At 36.9% G+C, this 21,718-nt stretch overlaps 1 protein-coding gene across 10 annotated transcripts in view; it reads right to left on the bottom strand.

The window, feature by feature from the left end:
* Positions 1-20,529, bottom strand: part of LOC121413540 (AT-rich interactive domain-containing protein 1B-like) — a 56,751-nt gene extending 36,222 nt beyond the window's left edge. For 2 of the 10 annotated variants that reach the window (XM_041606386.1, XM_041606388.1), the window contains exons 1-4: positions 19,235-20,529; positions 15,220-15,453; positions 13,238-13,405; positions 2,743-3,147 (exon numbers count right to left, since the gene is read on the bottom strand). In XM_041606386.1, coding sequence (XP_041462320.1) covers positions 2,743-3,147; positions 13,238-13,405; positions 15,220-15,453; positions 19,235-20,194 — 1,767 coding nt within the window. In that variant the 5' untranslated portion in view covers positions 20,195-20,529. The remainder of the gene's footprint in view (positions 1-2,742; positions 3,148-13,237; positions 13,406-15,219; positions 15,454-19,234) is intronic. The other 8 variants (XM_041606387.1, XM_041606389.1, XM_041606390.1 and 5 more) reach the window with 8 other exon arrangements.
* Positions 20,530-21,718: the final 1,189 nt, after the last annotated feature.

Here is a 21,718-nt window from a genome sequence, read left to right as displayed (position 1 = left end):
GGATGAATTTTCGGGCATCTCTGAGTATAGTACATGTACATAAACAGTAGTCTCTGACACAGGGAGACTTTCTATCGGAAGAGTTATTAAGGGATGTACATGTGTGGTAGTATTTTATATTGACCAGGAATTTTCTTAATGTGGGTATCTTGATATTTATATATATATATATATATATATATATATATAATAAAGGTTTGAAAAATAGAAATTTTGAATACATCAGACGCTACATGCGAAACAGATTTTTAATTTTAAATGCTGAACAAGGTTTCTAAACAGCCTTTAATCATTTATCAATATCATATGTATATTATACAGAAAGAGAAAATTTATTTAGGAGAAAAGTTTAAAACCCAAATGACTCTTCAGGTATTGCATTATCCTGACGCAGAAGTTCACCCCAATATGGAGGGTGTTGAATTTTGAAGGAGTATAAATTATGAAAATGCTAAAATAAATCACTTAAGAGGAAACTTAAGAAAATGTTCAGATGGACTAACAGGTTTATCTCAAAATATTCCTCATTACTATCAAGACATGTAATTTCATCTTCTCATTTAAAACCTTCAGCAATGATGATCTTCCTGCATGCATATGAACAAGTACCAATTCTATTTTACGAAAGTATAAAAATGGTGAGCAATAAACAACTTCAAAATTGTAGGAATTTTGAAATGTAGAAAAAAAGGAAATGAAAAATTGATACTAAAAATTCCTCGTCCAATTCATTTTTTTTAATGATTGATAAATGGTATCTAGTGCGTAATTTACTATGGAATTTCATACACATGTATCTACATGCACAAATAAAATATCAATGAGATGTTCTAATTGTAATTGTAACAGCAAGAATGCTACAGACAACAACAACACAACATGTGGTTAGCTGAAAAGCGCAAGTCCATGTACATGTATTATTCTCAAGAATCAATATCAAGTGCAAAGGAAGTGCTTTGTCTGCCAAGGGATGCATGGTATCAATGAACATAGAATTATTTACAAGGTCAATTACATCTCAATACGTGTATGTGGCACACTCTTGGGAATACAAGACAATGTATCCATCTCCCAAGAGGGAAGCACAAGTAACCTACATTCGTCACCTAACAAAAGGTCTCCATCTCAACTGAGCCAGTGTCTAGTTTAAAATAGAGGAAGTTAACGCAACAAGAGAGAAAATCAATTTCAAGACACAAAACATGCACCAGGGGTCATTAAAACCATTTGAGCATGGCAGATTGACTCAGCAGGTGTCCTATAAATAGCACAGCAAGAAAACAGGGGCTTCCCCTAGCCAGGTGACTCATGCCCCATGAAGTGTGCCACATATGTAAATGAGATTTTGATTCAATGACATTATCTATCATGTGATCAAGTGGATTGACGTCACAGGAGTATGTCTTCCAGCCCGATTGACATAGGATATTACGGAGACACATTGGCTCTGGGGATTGACTTTGCAATAAGAAGCCAGCGGAGAAGGTCAATGACATGACTCAAGTACATGTAGCATGGATTTCCAGGCCATTTGATCATATCATGAGTGGGCGGAATGTAAACATTGATTATCATACTGGCCCTGCCAATAAGAGCTCTCACACTATCACTGGGTGATTAATTAGTAGGCCATGACATTGCTATTTAATGACCACCTGTCAGTTTCATTCAACTCTTTTATTTGACCCATTTCATGGAAAGCAGGCCACGTGTGAGACACAATGCTTTCAATATTGACAAACATTGAAAACTGATGACTCAATTTGTTGAATGTTCAGAAATGTGCAACCATAGATTAAACAAGTGGATATGTCTCATTATGGACACCCGGGAGAACAATTTCTATAGGGTATCAAATTTCACAAGTACAGTCTATTCATATATTCACATTATTCTCCACAAAAATTGTGAAAGTTTAGAATACCACTTTTCCTGAATCAGTAATACCAAATTGAAGGTTTAATGCACTACTACTAGTATTTAAATAAGGCTAGAATTTTATTTTTTTTTCTTTGTTTTTACTCAGGGAGTGCTTTAATAAATTTACATTTTCTGTACAGAGACTTCTTCCCACTTTTGTTAATTCCACCAAGGAGATTTTAAAATTGATTCCTTTGATTCCACCAACATTTACATACATGTAGGACCACATGGGTCACTTTGAAAGTGTGCACGTGAAGATTTTGAGCATGCATACATGTTAAAGAAAGTGTACAGTGTAGTGAGTGCATTTCTATGTGGACATGCATTACCCTATTTTGCAAGAAAGGGGTGGAAGTGTTAATTATTTTATGATTAAAAAGCAAGCTGGAAATTAGGGAGCAAAAATGCATGTGATCTCACACATACAGTCCATCACCAATTAGAAAGTTTGCCAGTGCAACTCAAAGAAAAAGGTGTCTCTATTATCAAAGTCTATACATGAAGCTATTTTACATGGAAAAAGCTAGTTTTCAAAATGAAATGGAACCCATCTTATAACTGATTTTTCTTTTGGGGACTATAAGAAAATATCACTCCTTACCCTCAACACGTCTTTGTAAAAATATGATAGAATTTCCCATCAAGCATGAGCATTCCTATTCTGGACAATCTAATATATTTTCCAGTATAAAAATGAAAATTTGATAATTACTTTGTTTTTAATGCTAATTTTCGAATTCATAATTGCGACAGATAAATTGCTTATAATCTTTTGCTGTTTTTCAAAGCAGCAGAGAAAGAAAATTAACTATTACTTACTGGTAGGCTTGGCGGTCTATTCATTGAACCATCTGCCTTATTGGACGATGATGAAGATGACGAATTCTGCGATGATGCAGATTGTTGGTTGCTGTTACTACTTCTACTACTTGGGAAGTTCCTTTGTTGCTGAGAGGAAGTGGGTTGTTGTTGGTTTTGGTTTTGTTGAGGTTGTGATGTTTGGTGCTGCTGTTGCCGTTGCTCCTGCTGTTGCCGCTGCTCTTGTTGTTGTTGTTGTGGTTGTGCAGGCGGTGTTGGCTGGGTTTCCCCAGGACCAGTCTGTGACTGTGGTGGCTGATTGGGTTGGTTACTTTGTTGGGACTGTGGCCCAGAATGTGGTGATGGTTGTTGTGATTGTGGTTGCTGGGGATGGGGAGAATGAACCATGTTTTGCTGTGGCTGTGGCTAATGGAACAAGATTAGAAGGAAAATGCCAAACATTTAGACTGTGTATACATGTACATATACACCTTTTCACATTATACAAATTATACTGCACCATTCACACGGATGGGGGGATGTTTGTTTTTTCAAACAAGCATACATGTACGGAAACATGTTCTATGTTAAATATTTTTAAAATCTTGTCATCTCACATACATGTGATGTGCAGGGCGCGACAAACCCGCTTGCCCGGGGCAAGTGAAAATGACGTGCGGGCAAGCACCTCTCAAAGTCAATTGCCCGATCGGGCAAGTGGTTGTTGCGTCTTTTTTTTTCTGTACCGTACCTCGTTTTTCCATAAAATCCACACTCAAAATCATGAATCAGCCTTAAAAAATAGCGAGTAGCGCAGTTTCAAATTCCGAAATTGCATTATTTTTTCTGTACCACGTATTTCCATACATGGTACCAGGTATGAAAAAAATCAACGCAATGGCCGGGAAACAGTTGAATGTAGTATAGGGGTCCATTATGACTACCACCATGTGCAATTTCTAATGCACATTTTCCCCCTTCCGATATCACAATTCTGTGATAAAATAATTAGAATTACACAGGAAATAAATCACAGAGTCTAGTAACCTCGCATTGGTGAGTTGTCATGTCATTCGGCTTTGCTTTTCAAAACGGCCTATTAACATCCAAAATAACCTGCCGTATTTGTTAATTATAACTTAAAATTCATTTGTTTCCCTTTTTGAGGGGATGAGGTAAATATCAGACAATAAATCATCAAACAAAGCTTCATCTATTTTACAAGGCCGGCGGGAGGCTCACACACGTGCGCATACTAGCTAGCCAGTCTGAGCTCTGTCTCTCTGCCAGAGCTCTGGGGGACAATTCGCTCAGTAAAGGCCTCAATGATGGTGATTTTCTGTTTCAGACAGAGTTTACATTTCGGGTATATTATTCAAAACTTCCAATAAAGTTTGATGATTTCTTCATTGTCATGTATATTTAAGTTATTAATGAATACATTCTCACCAAATTTAGACTCCCCCATAGAGAAATGCAATTTTCGTAGAAGTCTGCGTTTTCAAAGAACTTCAGGAAAAGTTAGGGTATGTGGGCCTTTATTACATGGCCGAGTACAGGTTATTGTACTGGAATAGGCGAAGTAGAAATTAGATATTGAATTCATTTATATCAAAGTTCAACTCACAGTCACACCACACAAACACACACACACACACCCAAGATTCTAAGCATAGTGAAAAAAATTACTTAAAATCATACAATATTAAACAATGTTACTAATAATTCATTAATAAGTGAACAGGTATTCCTCAAAATAGAAAACAAAAGTAGCATGTAAAAACATGTAGATAAAATTATTGACCGAGTGGAACATCATAAAATGATGAAGAAAAGACTTTATGGTTTCCAAATGATTTTTTTTAATCAAGGAAATATGGAAAATAAATGACCATTTCATGGATTTAAAGATGCAAAATGTGAAATTTTAGCCACTCCACTTTTGATGATAAAATAATTTTTTCTGAGTCAATAAAGAGCTGAACATTTTCCACTGGCTTTCTTTATAGTTTCCAACTACGGTAAATGAAAGCAATTCTAAGGAAATATGTTACGCAGGTAGCCATTTCATGGATTTAAAGATGCAAAATATGAAATTCTAGCAACTTTTGTTGGTTTTTTTTTAAACCTTAAATAGCCATAAAATATCGATTTTTTTTCTCCAAAATAGACGTAAAGACTCAGGCCTACGTTGCTGAAAATATCCTTTTCAATGTGTGTTCTTTTATACTGGACATAATTCTCAATTGTTATTTAGTATACCTTAATAAAAATAAGAGTAGTGCCGTCATAATGAAAAAATTATTTAAAAAGTTGGGCAAGCAGTTTTTTCTATCGGGCAAGCAAATTTTTTCATCACTTGCCCAACAGGGCAAGTGACGAAAAAAAATTTTGTAGAGGCCTGGATGTGTCTAAACATGTAAAAAACCTTGTTGTACAGTATATGTGTGTGTGAGAAGCAGAAAGTTATATTTCAAAATCTTTTCTACTAATATTCACAATCTTCAAGCAAAACTACACTTAGCTTTATCTTTATTTTACACCTCATAAAATTTACTGGAGTTCTTTCAAAACTCGTAACAAATTATTTTTTCTTAATTTGAGGCCCAGTTGCTCCATCAATTTTTTTTCTACTTTTTGGTCATTGTCAGGTTTTAATATAAATCTTTTGTTTTATACATGGAATTCAAAATTCAAGCATGAAGATATTTTCATTTAATATAGAATACCATTGCTCATTATTACATGTATATCAAACAAAGAATATATAAGAACACCGAAGAAATACAGTATTGTTTAAAAGTCATAAACAGAAATTGAAAATAGAGCAAAATGCAGAGATGCCAATTTTTTTGCAACTTTTGTAAAAAAAAATATTTTCTATTACATCAAATTATGTGTGCATCATGCACATTTCCTTGACCCTAGTGGGTTGCTACGAGCTAGATACTGTGGCGCAATCTGATGTTGCAGTAGTTGACATGTTTAATAAATACAAGTTTCAACCATTTTAACATGAATATTATATGATTGATAGTAAATGCATTTTTACATGATTTTCTAATATCTATTTTACATTGTAGTTCTTTTTTTGGGGGGGTGCCAGATGTTCTCTCAAGCAATCTGAGCTTTATTCTTAAGGAGCTGACATGTTTAAGAAATAAAAACAGTTCCCATTATTTTTAATATAGGCCAAATATTAGAGAAATTATTACAGAAATATGTCAAATATGCAATTTTACAGAATTTCATTTTTCTTTGTAAAAACGAGCTAGGGTAATTAACAAGGTGATCATAAAGGGTGGGAGCTGGGAGATTAGGCATCTCCGCAACATGCTGGAAAAGATGGAATTTGAAATCATGAAACTAAATACATGTAGGATTGAACATAAAGATCAGACTTAACTGTTAAAAAGTAAAGAAATATAAAGAACACAGTATTTCAAGAATATTTCTTTACAACTTCATTTCATCTCTATTTCCATTAATGTTAAAGTGATTGGTTAACATTGGTTTGACTTTTAAAAAATATGAGCTAGAAGGTCACACTTGTCACCTGTGTCTGTGATATGTTACAAAAATGAAGCCCAGAAAAATTGCGTTCAAAAATCATTATTTAGTGCTTCAAAAATTGAAATATAAAGTGACCAGAAACACCATCTTAATTTCATCCAATACACTTATGTGTACTATTTAGGTGTCTATAAGATGCCTATTTACAAAATCTGGGATTGCCTTGTAGTTTTAGCTTTTCATTCTCAATAATGGTTGTTTTCAGGGTTTATTAGTTCTAATACATGCACTTGTACACATGTTTCATCTTGGTTCTAGAATTTTTTAAATGGGCTGCTCACAAAGTTAAACAATACCTTTAAATGTTACAAACACACTACATGTATGGCTTTCTTACATGTAATTTGAAATACAATAACATGTACGTATGGCTGCAGTATAGCAAGTTTTTAAACAAGTGGAACGCCTCTGGCAGTCTTGCCTGCATTATGCAATTCAATATAGCAGCAGTGCTGACTTTGCAAATGACTATAAAATAATTATTACAAAAAACACCATCCACATAATATGCTACTATGTTCATTGACCCTAAATGACATTTTGACTTTAATCAAGTGACCTACGACTAGTGCAAGATGAGAAACGGTACTAGATTACCCCTATGTCAAACTTTTATTAACTACATGTATACCCATAGGCTTTTAAGATATGATGGCAATTCAACAATTACAATATGGCCAAAATTCATCAAACTTAAATGACTTTCGACATTAATCATGTGACCTGAGACTCGCACAGGACGTTTAGTGATACTAGATTACTCTTACAGTATGTCAAATTTTCATGAACAAAATCCATAAACATTAAAAGTTATGGAAATTCAACAAATACCCTCAACATCAGCAAAGTTCATTGATCTTAAATAACCTTTGACCTTGGTCATGTCACCAGAAATTTGCACAGGATGTTCAGTAATACTGAATTAGACCCCTGTTACATCTGAAAGTTTCCTACCCGAGACCCGACCAAGTCCACTTGCAACCTTGACTGGATTATTGGTGGATTAGCTTCGCGAACGGACCGAGTCCGAAATGTGGTCTGTTTACATCACAGTGTTCATTCCCTCCCCTATCGCCTTATCTGTACTGTTTCGAGCGGCATCCGATTGCTGACACCTTTAAAAGGCGCTCTCGATCTAGGCTCCGAATAATTCGTGCGCGCTAATTGAAGTTACCCGAGATTCTGAAAGAATGCTGATGATCCCAGCAGTCGTTGAAGATATGATCGACTTGAAAAGGATATGTTTAAAATGCTTCTTTTCACTCAAATCAAAGACTTTATCAATCACAATTCACATGTCGCATGCCGCAAAAACATTCGAAGAACGACGGGGCTGGGGAGGGGATAGCGCGCGCTATGACGTAATTTGACAGCTGGCAAACGGACCGAGATAGGTTCGAAAGCTTGTGTGCGTTTACATCTACGAATCGGTGAACTGGGGCCGGCCCGATACCTACCCGAGACTACCTCTGGATGTGGTCTCGGGTAGGTTCGCTAAAAGGTGGCCCCAGGTAGGTTTACATCTGATTTCTTTCCGACCCGAGGTAAGCCCCGGGCCGGCCCGAGGTAGGAAATCTCTCAGATGTAACAGGGGTCTTACTCTTATGTCCAAGTTTTATGAACTAGCTCCATAAACATTAAAAGTTATGATGGAAATTCAGCTAATACCCCCAACATACCAAAAGTTCACTGACCCTAAATGACCTTTGACCTTGGTCATGAGACCTTAAACTGAGGCATGATGTTCGGTAATATGTGACTACCCTTCTGTTTATTGAGTTTCATGAACTAGGTCCATATACATTTCAAGTTATGATATTTCAAACACTTAACCTTGGTTAAGATTTCTGTGTCGACGCCGCCGTCCCCGCTGCCATTAGAAAAGCGGCTCCTTTAGTCCGCTCTGCTATGAAGGCAAGACAAAAAATGAAATTAAAAATTGTCTATCTATAAAAAAGTTTAACATGTCGGGTACTAAACAAAGAAACATGATGTAATTTTCCCTATCCCATAGAGCTGTCCAAATTTGGCCATTTGTGGCATATAATTCTCTTAAACCTTTCATTCTTGGCAGGTAAACTTCCACATCTGAATGCATGGTTTCTTCACACACATTGTAGGCTGAAGATATCACTAGCTTACTGTAACAATCTCACAAATAATTAGTGCTGTTGTCGGGAACAAAAATCCATGTCGACATGTCCCCTAAAAACTAATCCCGACATCGACAATGTCGACATGGAAAAGGGATCGTAGTTTAGGCCTCAACATTTTTTTAGTAACAATCATTCGATCGTGGCACATACCACTCTCTCAATCAAATGGATTCACCTTGACACAAGTGATATCCCCACACTACATGTAGATCTAGATGTATACAGGCTCAGATCAGGAAAACGTATTTTGACTAAGTTACACGTAGAGTGAATTCACTTCCAAAATTGCTGATTTAATCCACATTTATTCTGGAGAATCAAGTTTTTGTACCACGATATGGTCTCGAAAGCAATGCGCAATCACACTCGGAGCCAATTTGAGAATTACCCATTGCAACAGTGATCATTGCGTATTACATGTATACCCTGGTGCACATGTGCTGCAAACGCAAGCTCCTCAAATTGACAATAAAATAAAAATCAATAATTTCAGTTCCACTTCTGCGGCGATCCATGCAACGATCTCCAAACGAAAGAAAGCAATTTTTCTGTGACTTTGTGTTGAAGTAAGCGCTCAATGACAGCGGTAACAACTTTGAAGAAAACACTTGTTTACTGCTGCTCACGCTTATATGAAAAGTAATACATTGAGGAGTAGTGTATTATCAAGCACGGTAGCAGTGAATGCATCCAAAATTGCATGGGCATGGTACTGTACATGCGTGAACATGAATGCTGCTCACTAGCGCACTGCACAGATCTATCAGATGATCAATCGTCGGGCCGGGCTAGGGCCCCACTGCCCATTTCTGCTGCCGCGCAGCTCGCAGGCATTCTCTATTAATTTAATGCGCTTCAAAGCTGAATAAACCTTTCACTTGTGCCAATTAATATGGATACATGTAAATTAGGCCCGTTTTGAAAGTCCATTTTTGATGCACGTGTACACGGCGTGTTTTTCGGTCGTGTACACGTTGTAAACACTGTGAGAGCGAGTTCTGTTTTCATGTCGACACGGACCCGCATCAACATGTCATAAAAAGGGGTCTATATAGCCTAAGTCACGGTTTTAAAGCTTACCTGAGAAGTTTGAAGTATCAATCCACAAAAATTGGTGCAAATTAAAAGTTTACTCGGCTTAGCAGCGCATTAAATTAATAAAGAATGCAAAAGAAAATCAGTGCAGGGCCCTAGCTAGCGCCGACGCTCGTTGGATGCGCATTTTGTATACTGTACCGTACATGCATGCACAGATCGCTGCAGAATAAGTGTAACTGAAGTTATCGATTGATTTTCATTATTATGTTGCCAATTTGAAGAGCGTTTGTTTGTAGGCTTGTGTGCGAGCGTATAACACGTAAGTTGTAGCGATGATCGCTATCGCAATTGGTGATTCTCAAATTGACTCTGAGTGTGATTGAGCAACACTTTCGAGCTTTTGAGACCGGAGCAGACCCATTTCGTGGTACAAAAACGTGAGTCTCCAGAAAGAATGTGGATTAAATTGGCGATTTTGGAAGTGAACTCACTCTGGATTAATTGAAATATATTGACATATTAGTAATTAAAACATGTGCAGTGTCTGAGAACTAAGATTTAATGTGAGGCTGTGAGCTTGTTTATGCAGATGCTACCGTGTACACGGTGATGGAATTTATTACACGTGCACTGACTTGACCGTGCGTGTACACGTGTACACGTGTACCCGAAACGGGCCTAATGTAAATGCTTCTACCTTTACAGGTAAGCTTTACACTCGTGACTTAGGCTAGACCCCTTTTTATTTCATGTTTACATGTACATGTCGATGTGGGTGCATGCATGTCGACATGTCGGAAACATTAAAAATCATTTGTATGTCGACAACAGCACTACAAATAATAAAGGTATAATTTTACAATTTAACATTACATTTGATAAATGGGATTTTTCTGAAGTGGCCCTATGCTGGTCTGATTATACCGAATATGGAGAAACCAGAAAAATACATGTATCACTAGATAAGGACCGTTAAGTGAAATTTCCAGTGAACTTCCCTGGCGAAGTTCACCGGGTAAAGAGCAGTATGATAGGGGTATAAGTTTGCGATGGCTTGCCATGGTCACCCAGCACCAGTCCAGCTGCAGGGGTAAACATTTGCAGCTTTCCTGGAGAGGATTTCAAGTTCATTCCTTTCTTTACCAGTTGTAGAAACATTTCTTTTACTTGGAAAATTCTTTCAATCTTGAAACAGACATATTCTTTCATGTTTGAAGAAGTAATAATGTCACTGATTTTAAAAGGTTGGAAACTACAAAGTTCCATGCATTTTGCTGCTTTTCCATGTCCGAAGCATCAGTGATAACTATCGGTATGATTGACATCGCTTGATATCAGCTATATGCGATAGGGAGAATTGAAATTCATATGAAAATGAGAAGTTATACAAGGCCACAAATTGATAACTTTGTGAAAGCTAGATAGATTCTTTCACAATTTGTTCATAAATGTACAAACAGTAATGGTATTCACTTTAAAGCCTGTGTATAGCTTTGGTAAAGGGTCAATAATGTGATTGATAATCGAATATCATCTAATAAGACAGTCTTACTGAAGCGTAGAGACCGTTAGATATTTTTCCAACTGCACTTCTCTGAGAAAATTTCAAATATTCAAATCTTGGATATATAGCGCCCTCTCTCGGCGATGCTTGTTTTAAATTTAAAAAATGGGCATTCAAGCACTTATCCTATAAATTTAGTGATTAGATATCCAAAAGTTACAGACAAAGAACATATCTTGAAAGTTTCAGCCCATTCCATGATTTGGAATAGGATTTAATTGAAAGACAAAAACACACAGATATTTTAATTTGATCAGGTGACCCGATCAAGTTAAATTTCCATGTAAAATCGCAAAATTTATCATGTAAAACACATTTTCATTTCATATCCTCCACATCATAACTGTTATAGGGCATATCCATTCATATTAGCTAGCAATGAATTGGAATAGTGATAGGTGCATTTTGGTGGATTTACCAAAACTATACACAAGCTTTAACAAAACCCACAACTAACTTGACATTTTAAGAAAGTTTTTTTTTCATTTGAAGAATTTCCACATTATACAACAATCCAATATGCCTTTGATCGTATAATTGCTATATTTGGCACTTCTCTCATAAATCATTTTTCTAATGCTCTGCAATAAGGAAGTGTATTTGCCCTTTAAGAAATGTCAGCATTTTGCTTTCTAGAAGAATACACTGTCAATCAGACACTGCTTTTGTAGGTGTATATTAAAAAAATGTGCCTCGATAAAGAGTCAACTATGAGTTGGCCTTCATGATATATTTTTTTTTACTTTGGTATTTAGGAGAAGGTTGCACCTCATACAACTAAATGATGGAGCAGTTTTGTTGCATTCAAACATTATAGTTGCCTAATGCACTATATATGTACACTCTGATCTAAAAACCTTTTTTGATGAAAGCTATGAAGACAAGCTCATGCCATATCATGAATATGTCACAAGTTTCTCTACCTTTCAATCTGGGCACAGTTGTATAAATCTCTGAGATTGATCACATAGCTAACTTTTAAAATCAATCTTTCACAATGACATGCAGAAATCAGCCACACAACCGGATCAACATCTATAAAGTGACTTTGTCATATCTCTCTACATGTAATATCTAATACAGAACCCCCTGCCCCCCCAAAAAAAAAGGTTTACAGAGAGCTTTGTGTTATTCATGTCAATGCATATAAAACAATTCTTGCCTCATCCTATGAAACCTATTATCAAAACCTATTTAAGTTTTTCTTTAGCAAAATACTCGGCTGGTAAGCACTTACTATGCAGTAACCTTATGCCGCTGCACTTTGTAGCTTTACAGTGTTTCAATCTGTCAATTTTACTTTTTTAGCTAGAGCCTCTGGTGTAAGTCTAGTCAGTCATTCATCAACTGAAATTCATAGAAACCCCCCTTTCAGAGTAAAAGAAAATACATATTCCTCATATCCTTGTTACTACAAGCTAAATAAAAAGTACTTTTCAGGAAATACATGTATGGACAACATATGGAAATTTTTAGATTTTTAGCAACTTTTGGAGAAGTTTTTAAGGTACATGCTGTCCGTAACTTACAATGTATGAACAGCTTTATGGAAAACCTGCAAGATACATGTTGGTGTTTCATGAAGTTGTAAGTTAATAACAAATTACTTTATGAACGATTTCTTAGGCGCAAAATCACCATCAATGAAAATTTGGTGTATAACATTTGCCACAAGAACGGATCACCAAGTGGATGTTTCATAAAGCTGTTTGTAAGTTAAGAGCGACTTTAAGAACAACTGGTGAACCATTCTCACGTGCGTAACCATCGCCAATGAATAAACCACTAACCACAATAAAGGATCACCGGTCATTCTTAACTTACGAACAGCTTTATGAAACGGCCCCCAGTCATTCATAACGTCGCTCGTAACTTACGAACAGCTTTATTAACCATCCTCCAGGTACCCAGTCATACAATGTACTACATCAAAAGGACCACACAACTTCTACATAATGTATTCATAATAGACAGAAGAGTTAGTTGAAAGCCTATTACCCAGTATGTTCTGCTTTTCAGATAGATATGACAAGAATACAGGAATACAAGAAAATTGACTGGCCTAATAATAGTTTGGTGCAATGTCCATTTGAAAATTGTATTAGTACACAAAAAAGAAGAGGGATTGTATAGTACATGAGTAATTGATAATTTTTTATTTACAAACATCACCAACCCTAATTACCTGTTGGTTCCACATTTGTGATTGTGGTCCTTGGTGTTGCATGGATTGGGAGGGTGGTCCCCAAACACTGTTGCCGTCACCGCTACCATCTCCCTGAGGCGAGTAGCCCGAAGGAGAACTGTAGTTGGTGCCTTGCGACTGGCTTGTTAGACCATAGTGAGGGGACATCTTTAAGGGACACAAATTAAATATTGAACAATACTACTAGTAAAACCAAATATTTTCAAAAGTAGAGTAAACACAAACTATGATATCAAAGAAAAGCAAAAATTCTGTTAATTTTACAGGTCCTTGCATGTCATTTATGTATCATGGTTTTATACAATGTAGGGCTGTCTTCTGTAACCTTGCAGGCTTGCACGCTCCACACAAGTTTACCGTTCTCATTACCATCCTAAAACTAGTTTACTGGAAACTAGTTTAACGTATAATGAGAATGGTCAAGGCGGTCTTGGATGCGATCTTCCAAGCCGGTTCACAAAACCACCTCCACATGTAGTTTTGCCTCATTAAACCGGTTTTAGGGCGGCCCGGGGTGGGGGGGGGAGGGAGACAAAACCGTTCTTCAGGAAGTGATCTTCGCACCTGTTGTGTGTAGAATGCACACACCGCAGTTTCAAATTTTATGCGAAACTGAGAGCATACCCATAGCAAAAAGATCACGTTCTGAGAGTGACCATGAAATGGTGTTGAAAACCACTTTCAGGTGATCAAATGGGAACGTTAGCTAAGTAATCTTCCGAACTGGTTTCCCAAACCGGTTTCCAGTTAACTAATTTTCAGGATTGCAATGAGAAGGGCATCATTGTTTTTGCCACCTTTTATACCTCAAAATGGGCAATTTCTTCACAATAAAGCTAATTACAACAGGGGGGTGGACAATTCTTCAACATTTGTCCCCTTTCAAGATGTCAGATATGACTTCGTTTGTTTTGGGCCACCTAGGCCAACCTAAAAACGGGCAACCACTTTACAAGTGCTATGCTATGATTTGACATCTGACAAATAGTCATAAAAGAAATTTCTTTGAGTTTTATTGCCTGTAAAATACTGTTACTATCTGTCTATAGTACACGTAAGTGTCAGATAATACAAGAATGGCATTTTTAAACATAAAGAGAACCGGCCAAGTCACTAAAAGACGCGATAATGGCGCAGTCACAATTTCGTGTAGAGAGGCAGTACATGGAGGGATGAAAACAGCCGTTTTAATAATTTTTGTAACAGCTTCCTGTGTGTAGTTCATATTGAAATCTTAAAACAATCATTTTCAACTCACCATGCAGACACCTGAGGGAAAATGTAACTGCAGCATAATCAAAATCATGAGAACAAGAGTTTTACTGGCACAGTTGCTGCTTGTTTCAAGATAATTTCTCCAACTGAACTCTTACTAACGACAAACATATGTACCACACAGTAAAGAAATTTGCACCAAAAACACAATGCATTTCTCAAGTGATCAGTCTCAATAAATTTGCAATGAGACTTGAATGTTTAGGAATGCAAGGTGCCCTCTGCAGCAACAAGTAGTGTATGATACGGCAGGCTCCTTTGTGAAAGACATTGTAGACATCTGAAATATGCAAGGCTACACAAATGTTCCTCTGAAATGTCCAGTTTCCCCCATGATGCCCAAGTACACTAGCTACAGAAGACGTCACAGCAATATCTCTGCAACAATTTGAGACCTGCGTTGCCAGCTGAATGAGCCGATTACAAACTCCTGTCCATGGCAGTGATAGTTTTTCCATTTAAAATGCCACACGGATTGGGTACAGTGGTAAACCTGGTTGAAATTAAGATAGCCTTTTCCAGAACTAATTAGATTTTTCAAAATCATTATTTCATTATGAAGTAATCTCTGATGCGACCATTAAATACATGCTTCAGCAGAAAAAAAAAACATTTTGACTCATTTTGACTATGGTCCAACATGTTTCATAAATGAAGAAAATGGAGCCATCCATTCCCATTCTCACCTGTTGAGGAAACTGACCACTACCGGCACTAGCACCACCACTGCTGCCCCCACCACTGGTGCCACCGCCAGGTGCATTGTATGACCGATTACCAGGATACATTGGGTTGGGGTACATCTGAGGTGACATGCCCGAGAACTGGCGGCCACCATACTGATTCTGATAGGGTCCAGGAGGGCCACCAGGATATGGTCTCTTCTGCATAGGGCTCTGACCATCAGGCATCATTCCCATCTGCAAGAAAATGCACAATGGAGACCGGATTAGGTCAAGAAGATTCATTCCCCCTTTTAAATGAGTTTCCCAACTTATGTCCTTTATTAAACAACCTCCACTCAACTGTTATTTTACCGGTAAATTCACATTTTAAAGCATAGGAAATGTTTCAGAAAGTCCGAATTTTCTAAAAAGTGGTTAAATCTCGTCAATCAATTATTTAAAAGGATGAAATATCAGTCCATTCTTGGTCCCGAAAGTTTGAAAGTATGTGACTTCACACACATTTCCAATACGAAAATCAGTACATGGGACTGTAATGTGAATTTTAGTGTTGTGAAATCACTCGGTGTTGATCTTCAGAACCAAGACGGAACTGATAATTTATCATTTCATTTTCAGTAATTGACCAGATTAAACCACTTTTTAATAAAATATTGACAATGGAAAAGCATTTCAAATTTGGAATATGAATTTTACCAGTATAATAGCAGCTGAGAGCAGGTTGTTTGGACTTCCTGTTTTAACTATCCTTATCAACCATTTCCGGAACACGATCAGGGAACATGCGTTTTAGTTGATTTGCTTTGAATTTTTAACTTTTCCGGGTTTTTTTTACCCTCATTCCTTCATATCTTATTTCTTTATTTTTGTTGATATTAATATGGACATTTCAGAAGGTGAAATATATATGTACATGTACTTTACCATTACTCTGTCAGTCACAGGGAGGAATTTATGTTGTCTTTTTCTTTTATTAAATATAAAACAATAAGGTCCGATTACAATCACGATCGATTACCGCAATACGTAATTCAACCACACTTTTATACCGAGTTTAGCTTCAAATGTCCCCTCAATTTATGAAGAAAAAATATATCCATATTCATAAAAAAATTCTTAAGTTAACTGAAGATAACAATTCAAAGACGAGACGGGAGCTTTCATAGTGGATTTTAAAAATATTTTGTGTGGAATTCTTTCTGTGCACAATCACTAACCAATAAAAATGTTTATTTTATACTTGAATCTATGGAGTCCCTGCCGTTAATGTTATTCAATATTACTTGGTAAAATTAATGTGCCTAATTTTCTTTTTTAGCAAACCACTGCACAAGGCCTCTGTGTTCGGTTTGGTCCGGAAGTGCTAAGTTCAGCGAATTTCCATTCGGTTTGGCAGCTCTGCTACAGCACTAGAATATAGATAGGCATTTTATGGATGTAAAGATGTGAAATTTTAGCAACTTTTGGGGGAAGGTCCGTTTTCCTCCATAGTCTGAAGAAATTAATGAAAATATTCATGGTGAATATTGTTAGATGTTTCACACGACTCTCAATGTTAAAAGCTTGTAAGTGATGTAGAAAATATGTAGCTGAAAGATTCTAAGATTTTACTATATTTAAATTTGTGTTTTGGTTTCGTTGAGTTATTTTTTGGATTAAAAAAAAGGCTTTGCAATAAATTGATTGTCATTAGCAAATAGCAATGTGCAAAAATTATCATGTCTGGAAATAAAACAAACATTTAACAAACATGAACAAATATAATATTCATTACAGAATACAACCAATCCCTAACACACCCACGAATAAAAATAGAACCAAAACAAAATTTGCCATCATTGCAAGGGTAAAAGTTAATGATAATCTGTCTCATATCAAATTACAAAATGTGCCTTGCTCCCAGCAGGTGGGAGGTGGCAGTGTTCAGCTGTTATTGTGATCTCCATAAAATATTGGCTGGCCTTCAAATAAACACCATCACTCTCCCAATTCTGGGGAATCCCCTTCCCAGCCATGAGGGGAAAAGGAAAAAAAAAGGAGGTTGAGTAGTCATGTTTTGCTTGTAATTGGATAGAACCTGCAACCACAAGCATTGTTAGGTCCATTCATGAGAAATCTTATTGTTGACATAGGTTGTTCAGTGTATACACAATAGTAGGATTATCTACACTTGTATTCTTCTTGTACCTTTAATAATCCTTGTTAGAAATGGGCACAGGTTTGATCACAGATTTTACATGTACTCTTAAATATTTCAAACTATCCGCTTTCACTTTTTCAGAGTTCATACTCATTTTCAGAATTTTTAAGTGGATGTTTTGTATATTGGGGAATGGGTAGTTTTTAAGTTCAACCATACACTTTATAGTGATTGGTTTGACTTTAAAAAAATATGAGCTAGAAGGTCACACTTGTCACCTGTGTCTGTGATGTTACAAAAATGAAGCCCAGAAAAAATTGCGTTCGAAAAATCATTATTTAGTGCTTCAAAAATTGAAATATAAAGTGACCGGAAACACCATCTTAATTTCATCCCATACACTTACGTGTACTATTTAGGTGTCTATAAGACGCCTATTTACAAAATCGGGGTTTGCCTTGTAGTTTTAGCTTTTCATTCTCAATAATGGTAGGTTTCAGGGTTTATTAGTTCTAATACATGCACTTGTACACATGTTTTATCTTTGTTTGAGAATTTTTAAATTGGCTGCTCACAAAGTTAAACATTACCTTTAACATTGAACAAAATAAATTATCGAATTGTTGGGGTCTCAGAATTATTCTTATTAACTATATTGGAGAACAGAGATATATAGCAATGTCATTATTTCCTTTACTATCAATCTCTCTTCATTTTGGCATCAACCCCCCCCCCCCCCTCCCGTTTATATCCAATCCAATAAGCATTACAAGCCTAGTTACTCAAAGGTTTGTTCAAATCTTTTTCCTTTAATGATATGCAGATCATTGGTATAATTGGGAGGAATTTAAAGCAATTACTATTCAACTATAGTTTTCAAGACTTCAAGAATACAGTGTATTGTACTTTTCAAATTCTTTATCTGGACTGCTTTTCATTTATCATTTTATTAATAATTTTACTACCTATCCCCACATACAAGTATGTAGGACTTATTTGGTTTGAATAAAATGAATGTCACTAAACTTTCTGAGATGTTGCCATTTTAAAGCATTTTCTCGTTTATTTGAGGATGTCATAATCGGCTTATCTACCCCCCCCCCACACACACACACACACAAACCTACAAGAGCAACTAGAGCTCTGGAAGTACCCACAGGCTTTGGATAAATAGCCATCATCTTCCATTGCTGTTCCATCATATTTCACAATACTTCATTGTAGCAAAAATACAGAAGTAGCCTCTACCAGATGTACGAGAAAGATTTAAAAGGGGCGGGTTGCAAATCTCTAAAATGAAAAAAACTTTAATCGCAATGAACAAGATAAATGTACCTTCACATGATTCTAAACAGCTCATAACATTATTTTTGAAGGGCAGATCGCTTTCATTATGTTTCTTTCAAGTTATTATGCCACCATTATGTACATGTTAATGTGAGCAAAAGACTACATGTATCTTGACCCCTCCCCCCTTCTGAACCATACTATACAAAGACATGGTTCAGATACGGCATGCTTCATACATGTACTTTATCCTTATTCAATTGTTAAATTGCATGCAAATGCATATTGACTTTTAGAAATACGAGCCAACATTTGTCTATGTTGAAGCTTATGTATGAATAATTCATCTATTAACAGATTCGACTTAGGCAAGTTTGACTTCATGCGATGACAAGGACACATTGTTTAACAACAAATACAACACTAAATACTTACACATAACATACCGTACCATTTTGAAATGGTTATCATTCCAAAAAGATATGCAAAAAATTAGACATTACATATAAATAAAATTAAATACTCCCGAGCCCCTTTTCTTAGTCTCGATGAACTACACTGTACATGTAAATCTACAAAGCGATGTACCTGACTGCGTTGAGCATATGGTCCCATTGGATGTTGCATTTGGCCTCTATTGGGCCACTGAGATTGATAAGGACCTCCTTGTCCCATCATTCCCATCGAACCAGCATCAGGTCCCTTTCCTGGGCTCACATCACTGTGCCCTGAAAAATTTCCTGAAAAACTGTGAGTAGGGTGTTTTTGTCCTTGTAAAAGTTGTGAAAGAGTTGGAGCTGTGCTCGAGATTCGGTCTCCTGGCCCATACGCTCGTGGATTGTGTGAGCCGCCATAAGCGGCCGAACTGCCTGGGCCCATCGGTGAGCCCATTCCACTGCGATTTGACATATTTGGGTATCCTGGCCTGGAGTTCATATTCCCATCAAACTGATTGTATGTGCTTGTGTGTGCCATGGCTTGATTTGGGGCTCCAGCACCAGAGTTTGCATTTCCTGTCATACCAGGTCCGCCATGTTGGTTCATTCCATACCCTCCATTGTTTCTATTTCCAAAATATCCACCACCATAACCATCTTGACCAAAAGACGCTTGTTTATTACCACTGCTATTCTCCATGTATTGAGGTAAAGCACCGCTAGAAAAGGGATCAACGTTTGGACTTGGCCCGTTGTACGAGCCTGCGTTTGGACGACCCGCTTGCGGAAGCACGCCGTCTGACTGGCCTGTTGAGTTGCAGTTTGGCGTCTTTGTCACATTACCATCCTTCGACATATTCATCGATTGCTGACCATGAGAATCCATAGAATTATTAATTCTTACTCCTACTTGCCCATCAGCTATAGGACCGGGTACTCCTCCGTGTCCTCCGCCGCTGCTGGGGTCATGAGGTTGCGTTCCCTTCCCGGTTGTGTTGAATTCAGAAGGCCTGTCTGCATTTTCCATTGTGTCGTCTCTCGCTTGTTGGACACGGCCCAGTGCTGTAATTTCTTCATCACAATTGACATTTGCAGCAACCTCTGTTGCCATGCTGTTCTACGGAACACAAAGCTTGAATGTGCGTTCCATTGGGCGCCAACCCCAATGTTCCATTCCTAATAAGAAAACATAGATATCAGTTTGTGCGCTTCTTCGATCCGCACACGTGTTTTCTAAGTGCGATTTAGAGAATAACATAGAAAACTTAGTCTACCATCGGGAAGTCCTTATCACGCGCATATATTCCCTTATTTATTGTAGGAGCCTATGGAAGTGTATTAGGTGAATTTGCAAAAATTTTGTTACGAAAATTCATGCGCCGAGAGGTATAAATTTCATTGAAAATGATGTGTTTCTCATTTGTTCTACCCCCATTTTTATTCTTGATAAATTATCAAATTCACCTAAAGTCACACAGGTGACAATGGGTGCGTAAGATCGGACTGTTCTCCAATTATTTGAGAACTAATTCCTTTTGCCTCGCTAGGACACTGCATTCCACGGCGGTAGACAGTCCCAGGCATTCTTTTCATCCTGCTTTAGCGGAGCTATTCCGTACACTCCCTCCGGAAATTACAACATGGTTATCTATCAAAAAGACAATGCGTTTTCACTATTGATATTGACATGAAAGTTTGAAAAACTAATTATGAAAAACATCCTATGGATACAATTTTACATAGTTTACTATTTTTTCTTAAAACTGAACTTTTGTGAAAGCGATCGGAGGCTGGTGGAGGGAGTGAGTACGCTGCCCTCAGCTATCGGATTACCAGCGAGTAATTGAACACTGACGTCAGCAAGGCCGCATTTCTATTCGGTCTTTTGTTTGTAGTCGCTGTGCCCCAGTACCGTGTTTCACAGATGAATTATTTGCGATTTTCTTTTTTTCATTTATCCCGCCGTTTCCTCGGGCCGACCTCTCAAGCAATCTCATACTCTCATATCTCGATAACCACCAATGGGATGAGAGGACTATTACTCCAAGTTTTACGGTAAAAATGCTCCGCGCATGCACATAATTTCCTGACATAGTCAATTCAGCAAGGTAATTAAACTACGCCGTTGCGGCAGGATGTTACTATTTTTTTTACAATTTAGGAGTCATGCAATATAAAAAAATGTAAGCATGAAAATACGAAAAGCAAATATAGGCGTATAATGGAAACAAACCGATGCAGTGTAACAGGCATGTGCAAATTTAAGTGAAAATTTTCTCAGTTTAGCTTTTTTATGATAAATTTCTTCACTTTTCTACTAAAGAATAAACAAAAAAGTATGCAATTAAATAGCTTCAACGGTGATACTTTCAGAAACTTTTTGAACGTAGGATACAATACATCGTACATAACATTGAAAATAGAAATATATACCTGGGTATTCATATATAGATGTTAATTTATTTTACTTTGACAAACGTTTTGAAAGTACATAACCGCATTTTGATAATTTTGATTGAACACATAATGTGGCAAAGGTGTTTTTTATAAAATGTTACGAATCTTTTATAAATTGCATTAGCCTCTGACGAGTCAGCATCATGCTCAAGTTTTGGTCTTCCGATATACCGGGCCG

Source organism: Lytechinus variegatus, chromosome 4 (genome assembly GCF_018143015.1).
Source record: "Lytechinus variegatus isolate NC3 chromosome 4, Lvar_3.0, whole genome shotgun sequence".
Classification (NCBI taxonomy): domain Eukaryota; kingdom Metazoa; phylum Echinodermata; class Echinoidea; order Temnopleuroida; family Toxopneustidae; genus Lytechinus; species Lytechinus variegatus.
Note: the sequence above shows the minus strand (reverse complement) of the source record. Positions and strands in the feature narration are given on the sequence as shown.